The sequence below is a fragment of the Lipophrys pholis genome, assembly GCF_963383615.2.
Source record: "Lipophrys pholis genome assembly, chromosome: 3".
NCBI lineage: Eukaryota > Metazoa > Chordata > Actinopteri > Blenniiformes > Blenniidae > Lipophrys > Lipophrys pholis.
The window spans coordinates 18,230,798-18,244,774 of NC_137627.1; the positions used below are offsets into that span (position 1 = coordinate 18,230,798).

The window sequence follows — 13,977 nt, forward strand, 5'->3', positions numbered from 1 at the left end:
TGATACGTTTCACCGACACTAATGTATTTAAAGGTGTTTTAACACCCGTCATGTTTGGTCCATTATGAACCAAACTCGGTACAGTGATTGCAACCTGATGCACGGCAGGTCTTTGTATACTTGTAAAGGTAGCGGGGTGTAACTGCAGAACAAATACAGAAGAATTCCTTAACGTTACATCTTCTATGCCACTTTATCTAAACTTTGTGTCGCAGGGCGCTGCAGCTAATCGGAGCTGATTAAGAACAAATGAGGAGTCCAACCCGGCGAATAAAGAAAGACAGTCAGTCAGGTTAGTCTCAAATGCTTGTTTCATGGAGTCATAGAACCTAAAGAAAACCCAGACATGCATGGGATGAACATGCACAGAGCGACCCCCGACTCTAATCGGGGCTCCCAGAACACGCTGCCGATGAGGCAAGTTGCTACACTGTGGTGCGGCCTGTCTTGAACTCATGCCACAAAATAAAATAGATGTTAGAACAGCTGCAGAGTCTAAAGTGTGAACCAGATCTGAATGCAAACAAGGTTTTTTGACCCCCAACTTTGGACGGACCTGGGAACCCCACCACAAGTATGACCACCTCAGCCAACAGGATGTATGAACGTTCAGATATTAAAAAACAAGACAAAACTGAAAACATCACCGGGAAATTATTTAGAGTTACATCAGCAACCAAAGCTGTGTTTTAGGACAAATAATACAGTTACGCAATATTCACTGAATATGATGCACAAAAATATTACAGCCCCCACCCTCTCAATCTGTGTTTCGCATGTAATGTGTGTAATGACAACAAGAAGACTGCTTACACTGGGCTGGGCTGCAAACACAGCCAGCAGGCTTTCTAAACAGATGATACTTCATATGGAGAAGGTTATCTGTGCTCACCAGCTCTCACACATGCACAGCACACGGGACGTAAAGGGAGAGAGAGCTCATGTGATCGGGAGTGAGGATTTCAGCCAGCACATGACTGAATATGTGTGTGTGTGTGTGTGTGTGTGTGTGTGTGTGTGTGTGTGTGTGTGTGTGTGTGTGTGTGTGTGTGTGTGTGTGTGTGTGTGTGTGTGTACCTTCTTCTCAATGGACGACAGCAGGTCTTTGAGGATCGCCAGCTTGGTCACGAGGTTCTCCAACTCCTGGTCTCCACCCTGATTTACCGACTGATGGAGAATAATTACAACGGAATCAGTGCAAACTGTGTTCAGAGTTAGAAAGTGAATGTTTAGACAGAATTTGAGGATAGGGAGAAAGGAATGTAAATAAGAACCATTTATGGATAACCTTTGTAATGAGAGTTCTGAAAATTCCTCTGTGTGATTTTGTTTTTCATCAAGGCTTTCAACAAAATAAAATGAAAGTATTTCATACCAACATAATGTCTCAGAGATCATTCCCGAGGCAGGTTTTCCAGGTGTAAAAACAATATCTCACATTTGATTTAACCAAGCATCTACATGCTAAAGTTTCCTTGACGACTATAGAAGATACTAAACTAATAAACTAATAAATGAAAAGAGATTGTTTTAAGCTCAGTGGTAGGTCATCACTGCAACAAAATGACTGCAGAATTTGTATACATTGAATGTTATCTGTAACAACATTTCATAGGCTGCAAATAGATTAATGCATACATATTTGTATGTGTACATCACAATTGGGTATGTGAATAATATTTTGTTTGTGTGTAATATCTTTGGTGTTCACTTACCAAGATTTGTGCCTATCTGTAAGAAACTATGAATAACCGGCTGGATATTTATAGCAAAATTCTAGAAATTTTCTACCATGACAGATTTGTCTGGATCCCCGGGTGCTCGTCACCCTTAAACTGGTAGGGTTGACCTCGTCAGGCTTTATGCTTTTGATTTCAAATCAGTCTGTCCTCGGCTTCAAGGCCTTAACATCCAAATGGGGCAATGTAGTAGTGCTCTGTGATCCTCAATAAGGCATTACAGGAAATTAACAGGACATGGCTTGTTAATCGTTAACCTGCAAGTCTAGACTGAGGGTAAAAATAAATGTCCATCTTCCTGATGGATCTCTGCCATGACAGAAGAAATCTTACTAAGAAATATCAAATCTTAGTACACACAAGCTTACAAATATCAATACGTACACACACAAAATGAAACACACTTGCATCTAATCTCGTTCCCAAAACACCTCAACAAAGGTTGATAGTTTGACACTCTCCGTAAGAAATCCACACAGAAAGAAAAGAAACTATTTGTTGCAGCAGCAGCATGTCTGGGTATAGTTACCCCAGGGATTTTCCTCATGACATCCACAGCACAGCAGGGTTAATGTGTCTGTATATGTATGAATCTGTATAAGTATGTTGTTCGATGAATATGTGAATTGGTTTCAGTACGTTGCAAATCCAACAATAGTCAGTTTAGTTTATTTTTCAATAAACTTGTATATCGATCTGAGTTTTTTTATTGTATGTGATGTATTAGACAAGGAAACTCCTTCAATGTTGTTATTATTATTATTGCTTTCACAAACTTCTACATTAACATCCATTCAAATACAAAAACAATGTGCAACAATGAATGTGACAACTAAAGACACAAATGATCAACGTGAAAGCTTTAATAAACTTTGGAAATATATTTTGTTCTAGTTTTCAGGGACCTACTGCCCTGCTTGTTTCAGTCTTAAAACATCAGAATCAAACTGATGGGTTGTAAATGAGCTCCGTATAAGCCTGAAGCAGGGACAACCACCTATGAAAGGGTGAAGCATCTTCATCGTCTAGGTTTTCTTCGTGAGAAAATGTAGGAAATTAACTGTGAGCAACCGTATTTATTGGAATTGGAAGCAGGGTGACAGAAAGATATGTACCTGTTGGATCATCTTGGAAACCATGAACGCGCTCTGTTGATCAAAGACTTTCGACAGGATCTCCAGACCAGACAGGACTTTATCCACTTCTCTGTTTGAGGAGAGAGAAGGACATTCATTACTGATTCACCGAAGCTTCCATCTCTAACATTCACCTTACTCAAAATTTATAGGTGCTTCTTAAGAAATGAGAATTACAAAAAACATGATTTGTCAGTTATGTCTTCTGTAATTAAATAAAAAATAGCTTCAAGTTAAAAAAAAAAAATCTATTTTATGGAATATTTAAATATGTTTAGATATTTTGGATTTTCATGACTTCTCAGTTGACATTATAAAGAATATAACAAAACTGAGTAGAAAGATTTGTGTTTGTGTGTATTGAATCTAAAATACCACTGAATTTCAATGAGATGCACCTCGAAATCTGTCTGGGAAATAAAGCCAATCTCCATTCTTGTTTTCAGTGTAAAATGTTTATACCCTGTGGATTATTGTAATATTCTAAAATGCAACACGTCGCATTGTGACCTGAACACAAAATGAGAGCAGCAGGCAGCTCTGCAGGCAGGAGTTCTCAACTAAACAGTCTGTCATTGTGGTGACAAAGTAATACACTACTCACAAAAAGTTTGGGATATTTGGCTTTCAGGTGAAATTTAAGGATTGAACTATATAATGGTATACTATATCCTTTACGAGTGAACTTAATGTGACTTTCTCTAAACAACAACAACAACGGGAGTGGGTATAACGCAACAAAAAATGTCAGCGATGATAAAACCACCATTGCGTGCTTCTACTTAAATGCCCTACTTTCATGATATAGCATCACTGTCGCATGAATTTGAAATGTTTTCCATAAATTTCACCCAAAATATATACGTATATAACAAACAAATCTTGACAGTATAAGTGTGTGGAAAATGTTTTGCCTTACAAAAAGCACTGTGTCCCACGTACCCATTGAGGCGTTTGCAGGAGGCGACGAGTGTCTTGTTGAGATGAGGCAGAGAGGAGGCTCCTTGTTTGACTGCCTCCAGGTCCAAAGCGTAGCTGCCCTTCAGGTACTCGTGAGAAATGGTGCTCAGGCCATTAGCTGCCGGAGCACTACAACAAATCCACAAAAAACCCATTGAGCATCGTCACAACAGCGGATTATTTTCACAACGTAGACAAAAGAACATGAAAACTGCAAGTAAAACCAGCTTTGAGGTGATGTTTGAATCTCATACGGCCAAGTCCACTTCTGCCAGTGACGAATTGACATCAAATTGCTCCGATATGTGTCATATTTCCTGTTTTAATCCTCACCCAACGTACTGTCCCTACAACACCATGACCAGGAGTAGAGGAGTGGAGAGACTGGGAAATGCAGGACGATTTGGGTCTGTCGGCTTAGAATCTTAGCAGAAGTGGCCATCACAACCGAATGACTGGACATGAGAACATGCTATAACACAATGTCAGAGTCTGTTAATAGAGAGATAACAGCCAGTGTGGAAAATACCACGAATAAAATATAGGAGGAGGAGGAGGCGGCTGCTGCAAGCTCTGCTGAAGGCTTACGCGCAACATGTTAGTTCCTGTTGGACCGCACAATAAATTTATAAAAAAAAAAATCCACATTCAACCCCTTTAACACGATAGCAAATATACGCCAGAGAGCGGTAACCATTGCTGCAGATTGCTATGATTAAGGAGAAAGCTATCAGGAGGTTACAGACTTACTCCTACGTTTGCATGCTTGCAGCATGTTGCACCATGAGTAAGTAGCCATAACAGTTGATAATGGTGGGACACAACTGATGACGTCACATCCTGACTTCTACTAGAATGCATCTACTGTATTCTGTGCCGTGTGCCCTTAACCCTTAAATTCCCAATCTGCAGCTGCTGGCAAGTTTGGCATGCATATCTCTAATAACCATAACTCTGAGATCTTTAACGATATGTAGAACATGTAAAAACTACTATAGAGTTGAGAAAATGCAGGTTTGGGCCCACATAGTCATCACGGGGGCACGTTGGACTGCAACAGTACAACCGTCCAATCACAGACAAGATTCAAGAGCGTTTGTAATATGAGCTTCTCAGTACTGTCAAAAACACACAGTATATATATATATATATATATATATATATATATACTTATATATATATATATATATATATATATATATATATATAAATAAAAGACTGCCGGATAAGGCAGGTTGAAGTTATTGTGGGGAAAAGGGGACAAAAACACTCACTAACTGCACATTTCTCACCCGATTCTAAAAGTATAACATCTAAATAAACCCTGTAGGTATGAGGATTAAACTCAGTGACCTGGTAAAAAGACACCAGTCTTTAACCAACCAACTTTTGAATCACCACTTTGTGGTCGTTTAACAAGACTCCATTTGTATTTGCATTAGCGTTCTCATTTAGAATTTTGCAACAACACAGGTATTTTCTTAGCAGAAATGCTAATTGACAGTTCATCCATCACTTTATTTTCTAACAAGACTGAATCTGACGGTGGGTGAAAGACAGTGAAAACCCTAGACGGGTCAACAGTCAATGATTTGCTTGAAATTGTACAAGATATACACCACGGCTAACACACCAAAATAAAATAGTCCTGTTGGTGTAACCTCTGTAACTAAAACTTGAACTAATCCAGAATCTAAAGCGAATCAAAATCCAGAAAAGACAATAAGGTAACATGGTCGATGGAGTTCACTTATATAGAGCTTTTTCCACTGATTAAACGGGTTAAACCCCAAAGTACTTTACAGTATTTGTCACATCCACCCATTCACACACACATTCACACACCAATGAGGCCGCTGCCATAGCCACCCTTTCAACATCGCACAAGTACAGCGCACATAAGGCCGAGCAAAAAAAATGGATCTATAAAAATCAACGCCGCTATGAAGCACACACATCTGTGTTTAAACACTAAATACAACCCCCAATATATCAAAGCCTTCCATCATCTGTGAGCAGTGTGGTTTCTAACAGGATGTGGCTTTTATTCAAGTGCAGATTGGAATACTCATGTGCATGCGGCTACACTAAGAACATGAAATATGAAGTACTCTTCATAATCAATAACGAAAAAACTGTTCATGCAATGCACGTGAGGCATAGAACACAAACATAAAAAGTAACTGGGTCGCTTGTGTTGTCAGCAATATCCATCTCTGCCTAGTATTTCAATGAGCCCCATCAGGTGTGACTGAATCAAAATACCACATCCTTCCTCAGTCAAAGCATGGCGGATAAATGTGCTCAACATAATTAATATGACGTGAGGTCTTGCAGCCGTAAATGTGAGCGACACACAAATCAATAGATTCCTTCTGTAGACTTTGTACCTCTCTGTGGGCGTGTCTGGTCCAGGAGGAGTGGAGGTGGAGGCAGAACGAGGCGGGAGGGGGGGTTTCTCGTCCTCCCCATCTGTCAAACACACACAAGCAGAGTCAATATGTAATATAAGGGCAGTGATGCAGTGAAAAAGAAAACACGGAGCAGAATTTATTATCAGTGTTTCAAAACAATGAGAAAATGGACGGCAGCTCTTGCTGGCAGACGATATTCTTATACTAAAGATCTATCAATAGTTCCATTTACAGTTGTTGCAGGGCAGGCACATGTGTACAATGCCACTTTCCAGTCTCTTCAGACCTTGTAAACCCGTGTTGTTGTTTTCAAGATGGCTGGGTGCAGTGTGGCCTGTTTTATTGTGTCTGAATGACTTCAAACTACAGCTCTGCTACTGCGTTCTTATGAACAGGGGCTTCTCTTATGAGTGAAAAGCAATGTAAAGGTTTAGATAATCCTGGGAAAGAGCGAGCACACAAACAGCTTTTACTGGACCCGCCCATTGTGTTTTCAGACTTGCAATGTTGTGATGAACTGGATGCCACAAACTGTTTTTTTCCGAGGAAGTGACATCATTCTAAATTTGGAATTTGGAGCAGAGAGGGAACTGGAAAGCTCCGGATTTACCTGAATAGTCCCGGTCGTCACTTATAGCCGTCTCTTCTCGGTCCACAGGGTAAAGCAGAGTGGTTACCAGACCCTGGCTGGGCTGCAGGTACAATGACACCAACTCTGGCAACGTCTTAAACCTCTTTGGCTGCACTCCCTGAGACGTCTGAGAGCGAGAGCAGGAAAGACAAACAGAGCAGGACACACCAACGCACATGGGAAATGACTAAACTTTATTTTATACATGGAATAAAAACATTTGTATGCTTTCTGCTTTCATTCCAGCAGACATGTTTCCCAAATCTGCGGTGGCAAGCATTGTTCCATTTTTTGTGTGTATGTAAATACAGCCGAGTGGACTAAATATAATCCAAACCAGGAAGAACCGCTTCAGTAGACACAGTTCGCTTCCAAGAAGCAAAATTAGATTGTTTGACTCTTATTAGTGTTGCAGCTAACACCCGAAAACCATACAGGCGTGTGTATGTGGCTGTGGTGGAGGTGCTTTGGACTTCACAGCTGTTCGGCACAAGTCACAAAGAGGCTGCTGTTGGTTAGTGTGTGTGTGTGTGTGTGTGTGTGTGAGAGTGTGAGTGTGAGTGAGTGTGAGAGTGTGTGTTAAGAGAGCTCAGAGCCAACAAAAGCATCCCGACCTGCCAGCTGCCACTGAGGCACGAGTGTAAAATTGTCTGTGTGAGTGTCTATTGTGTACCTGCACCGCCAGAAATCCTTCGTCGTCTGGGAGGATTCTGTACGTGTGCACATGCTTCTGAAAGCTGATGGGGAAAGAAAGACAGAAAGGTTACAAAGAGGGGAAAAGCAACAATCTACAGCGAGACGACTGGCATAAACAAGAATCACACAGGAAAGAAAACCGTGACGGAAGTGAGGATGAGAAGAGATATCATGACTATGCAACAATATGGCATCTCAAGCCTGGTATTTGCACATACGCTCTCATATTTGATCTCGGGGAGCGTGTCTGTATGTATGAGAGCGAGGGGGGGGGGGGGGTTAGACACTGTGGAGTGCTTCAAACCTGTTGCTGTCTGTCAACGTCGTGAGTGAGCTTTGTTCTTACAGTAGCCTGATGCAGTACAGCAGGACAGACCTATATAAAGCTACAGTGATAACACAAACTTAATAAACACAAAAGGCTTCATTATTTATAAAAAGGGGTGAACATTTTTAATAAATCCTTGTTTTCTTTATTCAGTCCTTTTTCCATTAAGCTTCAGGATGACCTGCATGGCTGATTTAAACCATGAACTCTCTTCTTCTCAACCAACTGCAGATCAATGACCTGACATTGTGATTACCACGGCCACATGCCTGCAGCCACATGCTGGCGTCTAATGATTTTCATGTCTGCGTGTGGCTCCAGTGGACCAATCACGAAAAGTTCAATTTGCCAAGCAAACAATGTGGTTTCTGTCGGTTGGTGTAAATGCGCGCGTCCGTCCAGAAGAGCAGGTTGAGGGCCGGCAGCCAATTGCAAACAGGCAAAGTAATTCTCTTCCTTCTGCTTCAGCATTGGGAGTATTTACAGCAGTGTGTGTATAAACAGAGGCCGGGATAATTCCACGTTGGAGATTCATCGCACTGCGACCACTCAGCTGTTTTTCAAGTTTTTCCAGGTCAGAAACAGGAGCTGAAGCAAAGACTAAAGTATAATAGGAAGCTGCTTCAGCAAAATGTACAAAAAAATAAATATTTCCCTTTTCTATATTCAATAAACAGAGTGTCTCTGAACATACCTCAAGTGTATTATTCACTATTTTGAAGACTGTTTGTATAAAATAGAAAAAGGGATTCACAACCTTTTTTTTTTTTTTTTAATTCTCAAGTCGTGAGGCCAAGTGCTGGCAGAGATGCCGACGACCACGAACGTACAAGACTTTAAATTACAATCAATTGTCACTTTTCTGAATTTGTTCAAGATACCATCAAGTGACTTATTTTCTCATATCCTCAGAGCAGGTAAAGTCTCAGGGCGCCTCTGTGATCTCTGGCTCCTAAAATACACAAAATACCAACTGACTAAAAAGGCTTAAAAATGTCGTCCATGTCGTCGTTCTTTTTATACAAAAGGTTTGGCGATCGGTTAAAGTTCGGAAAGATAAGTTAGTGGCAAAATAGAACCTATAAAAATGAAGGCTAACTTTGTCTTTGAGTCTGACTCATGAAAACTTCAATGCTCGTCTTATACCAGACATTTTAAACATAAACCAAAAACAAACAAACTACATTTCGAATTTTTGTGACCTTTGAAAACCTGCTGACACGCCACAAAACAAAGCTTGCTAGTGCTACTGTATCCCTCTCATTCAAAGCTCTTATCAGGGCTTCCCAACATCACTATTACTTTATTGATTAACACAACTGGAGGATGACGACGGACTGCAGATGTTTAAAGCCAGGGTGACTCCGTTGTCTGAAAATCTTGACGACATCTGAAAATTAAATTAACATTTTGAGGGATCCAAAAAGTAGCTGATGTGGGAACTGACTAGCATTTTAAGCCAGTTTCTAGCATTTAGAATTGGATCACTGGGTGTTTTAACCATTGGAATATGTCCTACCAGGGTTCAAGATTGTTTTCAACGACTGCCGCCCAACGGCTCCTGGTTTGTTGGCTGTATTTTGCTATTCTTGCCTCATTGTGGCAGCATCCAGAGGAATGGGGGAAAGGATAAGCAATAAAAAGGCCTGAATTCAGATATATGATGAAGCCAAAACAATTAGCTCCACAAGCTCCCAAGTTGATCAGATTTTTATGCAACGCAAAAGCCTTAATAATAGTTGCAAGTATTAGATCAGCAACCGTCATTTCTCAAAAAAGACTATACCCACATTCAACCTATCCACAATGTAAATGCACTGTAGTGACACAGAATCCAAACACATGCGTCACTGCTGTGAACAGTGCATGTGTGTGTGTGTGTGTGTCTTTTGTGTGTTTGTTTTCCTGTTGGCAGCTGAGGAGATCCTCTGCAGGTCTGTGGAGTAAATACTATTGTTTCAGAGTCTGCAAAGTTAACAGGGGGAAGGGAGGGAGAGAAAGAGTGCGAGCCTTGTTGTGGGACAGAGACGGGCTCAAAGTATACAGTGCAGCAGTGTCGTCAACAATAGTCCGCGTTGAGGACGAAGACTGCCACATGGAATCTCACGGTCCTACCCAGAGTCCCACCTCGTCGTCTTACTCAAAGAATACACACACAAACACACCCACACACCCGACGTCCTCCTTTGAAGCTCACATGGTGAACTTTAACAGCAGGTGTTCAACAACGTACTCCTTTCTAACTGTGTCTACGAGAGATGTATACATATAAAATGTGTTTTAGCCTTTTCCTTTGAACGTAGTAGCATTAGTCAGCATGCAATTTGTGAGGAAATCAGAAGAGACAGTTTACATCTGCGGGAGGGGAGAGCAGGGCAGGGTTTGTTTCTCCCAGCATGCTCTTCACATCACATAGTCTGACAAGCAAGCATGATTTAAAGGTAACAAAGGAAGGGTGAAGCTAATCTTTTCACTGAAACAAACATTTTAAAAACTCAGTGTGAGTAAATTAAGTCTAAAATCTACACAGCCATGAGTGTAACTGGTGTGACAGTTGCAGGCTCATATAAACACGAGCCTCTTTATAGCTCAGTTAACGATTTACAATGCCTTTGGAGCACAACAGCAACACCTTTTAATGTGGAAAAATAAAGGAAGTCACATATCATATATCACTTCTTGATGTCTGGGGCATGAGATTGTATGAGTTTTGAACCAGCTTTGTGTGAATTTCACCCTCAGCGAGAATTCTGGCAGTTCTTTTCATTTTTACATCTTTGTTTTACATGTGTTTTATCTGTTCAGTTGGAGGGACAGTGTGAATTACTGAGGAGGAGGAAATAGAGGTAATCACCCTCCGAGGATAAAAATAATTCAGAAGAGTTGTGAATACAGATCAGTGGGTGCTGGTATATCCCTCTACACCTCAGGGCAAGTGTCACACTGATTATACTCATAAGTTTAGAGAAGTGGGTTTACATTTGGCAGATAGAAATAGTGAAAACAAAACCAATACCAATAAAAATGACTTGTTTATAAAGCAGCACTCTCTGTGTTTGGGGGAAGTTTTAACTGTCCAACATCAGCGCAAACGTTTTACATGAGAGTAGTAGAGAAACAACTGAAATCAATATTTGAGTGTCAGATATTTGCATTTTTAGCTCTTAAACGAAAACTGGTTCTCCTGGGTTTATATACATACCCCCTTTCTCTGGTATATGACAGAATAGGCTTCCTGGATAGTTACTACAAACTGACTCAATACAACTTAGATCAGCTGTCTTTAGGGGGCCATGTCAGCTGTCACAACACATTATTGTTTTGGCAAGGTTTTTTTTTTTTTTTTTGGTTGGTTGGTTGCACATGAGAGGTCATTGTCTCATTGTACAGGCAGAATGTGGGATCAATCAAATGCCTCTCGCACCCGGCAGCACAATAAAAAAGGATTTAAACATCCATAGTTCGTCACATCAAGATTCAACAAAGTGCAAAGTACAAAAACATACAGCAAAAACTAAAGTACACGGTGGAAATGGACTTGAATGTGATAAAAGACATGACAAATCAACTTATACAGACAATACATCCATCAAACTTCTCACTCGCTTCGTCCACATCAGACCAATGTGGCAACATGGAGATAAAAGAAGTCTTATTAAACTTCTTAAACCAGCCAATTTTTTAATGGCGTTTCCACACAAAACTCCTTGCTGCAAGACACACACACACACACACACACACACACACACACACACACACACACACACACACACACACACACACACACACACACACACACACACACACACACACACACACACACACACACACACACACACACACACACACACACACACACACACACACACACACACACACACACACACACACACACACACACACACACACACACACACACACACACACACACACACACACACACACACACACACACACACACACACACACACACAATCCTGTTCAGGTGAGGAATGCTATCACAGTATGTATGAACGTTTTCACACACTGAAACGCAGAGGCAGCCCGAACCGTGACATGTTAAGACGCGCTGCTCTGTAACTAAAGACCATACTCCTGACAGCAGAGATGGAAAACAATTCAATGTCTCTGTGGCACACACACACTCAAATTTATTATCACGTAATCCCAACTCATGGTTCAAATTCTTCATTATTTTGTAAAATGTCTACAACTGTGCCATAAGACTGTTTTCCTGTGTCAGTGAATGACACTGTTTTTACAGTCTGCATACTTTATTTGCATCATGCAAATACAGATATTAGGCCATCACTGAAATACTAATCACACTCTGCAGTAGGAGCTGTTGAGCTACTGACATGTTGATCTTCTCGTTGTCCAACACTGAACTGATCACGTTGGTTACTTCTCAGTGAAGGACCTTTAAAATGAACGTGCACACAGACACAGAAAAACCCAAAGTCTGCAGACTGAAATGCACACAAAGAGGAAGTGAAAGGCAATGGCCTTACAGACAGGCCTGCCAGTCATTACTACAAGAATGGAAACACTTCCTAAATGCACCGATGCCTGCCAAAGCTCTCAGCAAGGAAGTACTTCTGCTTCTGTTTGTGAGTCACAAGATCAAGCGCAAACGTCATGTCTGGAGGCCATGTTCAGGTGAAAGCAAGCAAACAAAATCACGTCAAAATCTGCTACAGGACACCACATTCGAATGACCATTTTGTAAAAAGGCTGACATCCATCCAATCACTTCTATCTGAAAACATGAAGTGCATAGAGATTCAAAACATTGACCTACAATGTGGAGTTTGCATGTTTTCCCTCTGTGTGGGGGTTTTCTATAGGCACTTCCGTTTTCTGCTGCAATGCAGAACGTGTTTGATGTTAAATGGTAACTCCATATTGCTTGTATGAATGAATGTGAAGGGTATTGCTATTCTTTCTGTTTAAGTTGCACTGGCTAGATTAAATCAACTGTGGATTAACCATGAATTCACGAGTATCTAGGACGGCGGAAATGTCCTACTTCCCGGTTGGAAAAATGTAATATTTGTAACTAGAAATTTCCCACTTTCTTAGCACTCACAGATGCTAATGTGACAACATTCAATAAAACAGCACGATGATAAAGATCATTTCCTAATGTGAATCAACTGAAAACTGTCGGACTTTGTCAGACTATTGTCGATATTGCTGGCGAGTCTAAAACAGCAGTATTTCGATACGTAGGAAAGTCTATGAAAATTAATGACTTTGCAAGTATTATTTTCTCCATTTCCTGTCTGAAAATATAAAACGGCTCATCATGACATGAGCCTTTTTCTCCAGTGTTTTTCTTTTTCAGGCGAGTTGCCTGGTCTGAAGCATAACTTTATTTAGACTTCAGGGAAATTAGTCTCCTCGAACCTCCCTATTCTATTTATGCTGTCGCCACAACAGCCATATACCATTGATTGTTCAGGGAAAAAAAAAGATTTGTGTCTGGATTTCCACTTTTACATTAACCTATAGAAGCGTGTAAAAAGCGAGTTCAACGACAGTGAGAGAGAGACACTATGGAGGAAGTATCCGTCTGACAATGAAACCAATCGGCGATACAAAATGTTCAGTGGTCAATATATCCAACTTTTAAAGTCACATAGACAACCTCTGCTATTGAAGCAATAGATGAATATGATGTCCTGTTGACCTCTGACCTTGAGCCTGAAGCTATGGTTTCTAAATGAGTATTGAAGTGCTATAATTGTGTCAAGAGCACATCGTGTTTTATGTTACCTCTCCACTGTGACTGAAATCTATCTAAACACATTCTGTTGCTTTATATATTATACACTTGGCTACAAAAAAATCAAACCTAATTAACATTAAAAACCCACCCCACAACTCCCTCATTCCCCTTTTCTCTAAAACAATGATCAGAACACAACCTGTGTCACGACTCTGATGGCAGTGAAAGAGGGAAATGAAAGGTACATTAGAGCTATAAAACAAAAAAAAGTACCACGCTCAATATCATAGTACTTTTAAGTACCCGTTCAAATACCCTCACTTTCATGTTAGTCAGTTCTTC

General features: G+C 40.6%; 1 protein-coding gene across 1 annotated transcript in view; it reads right to left on the bottom strand.

Annotated features, from left to right (window-relative positions):
- The window catches only part of inppl1a (inositol polyphosphate phosphatase-like 1a), a 31,804-nt gene that overhangs the window by 15,534 nt on the left and 2,293 nt on the right, over positions 1 to 13,977 (bottom strand). Inside the window, exons 2-7 of the mRNA XM_080459663.1 lie at positions 7,554 to 7,617; positions 6,860 to 7,007; positions 6,226 to 6,307; positions 3,818 to 3,964; positions 2,855 to 2,945; positions 1,078 to 1,167 (exon numbers count right to left, since the gene is read on the bottom strand). Coding sequence (XP_080315789.1) covers positions 1,078 to 1,167; positions 2,855 to 2,945; positions 3,818 to 3,964; positions 6,226 to 6,307; positions 6,860 to 7,007; positions 7,554 to 7,617 — 622 coding nt within the window. The remainder of the gene's footprint in view (positions 1 to 1,077; positions 1,168 to 2,854; positions 2,946 to 3,817; positions 3,965 to 6,225; positions 6,308 to 6,859; positions 7,008 to 7,553; positions 7,618 to 13,977) is intronic.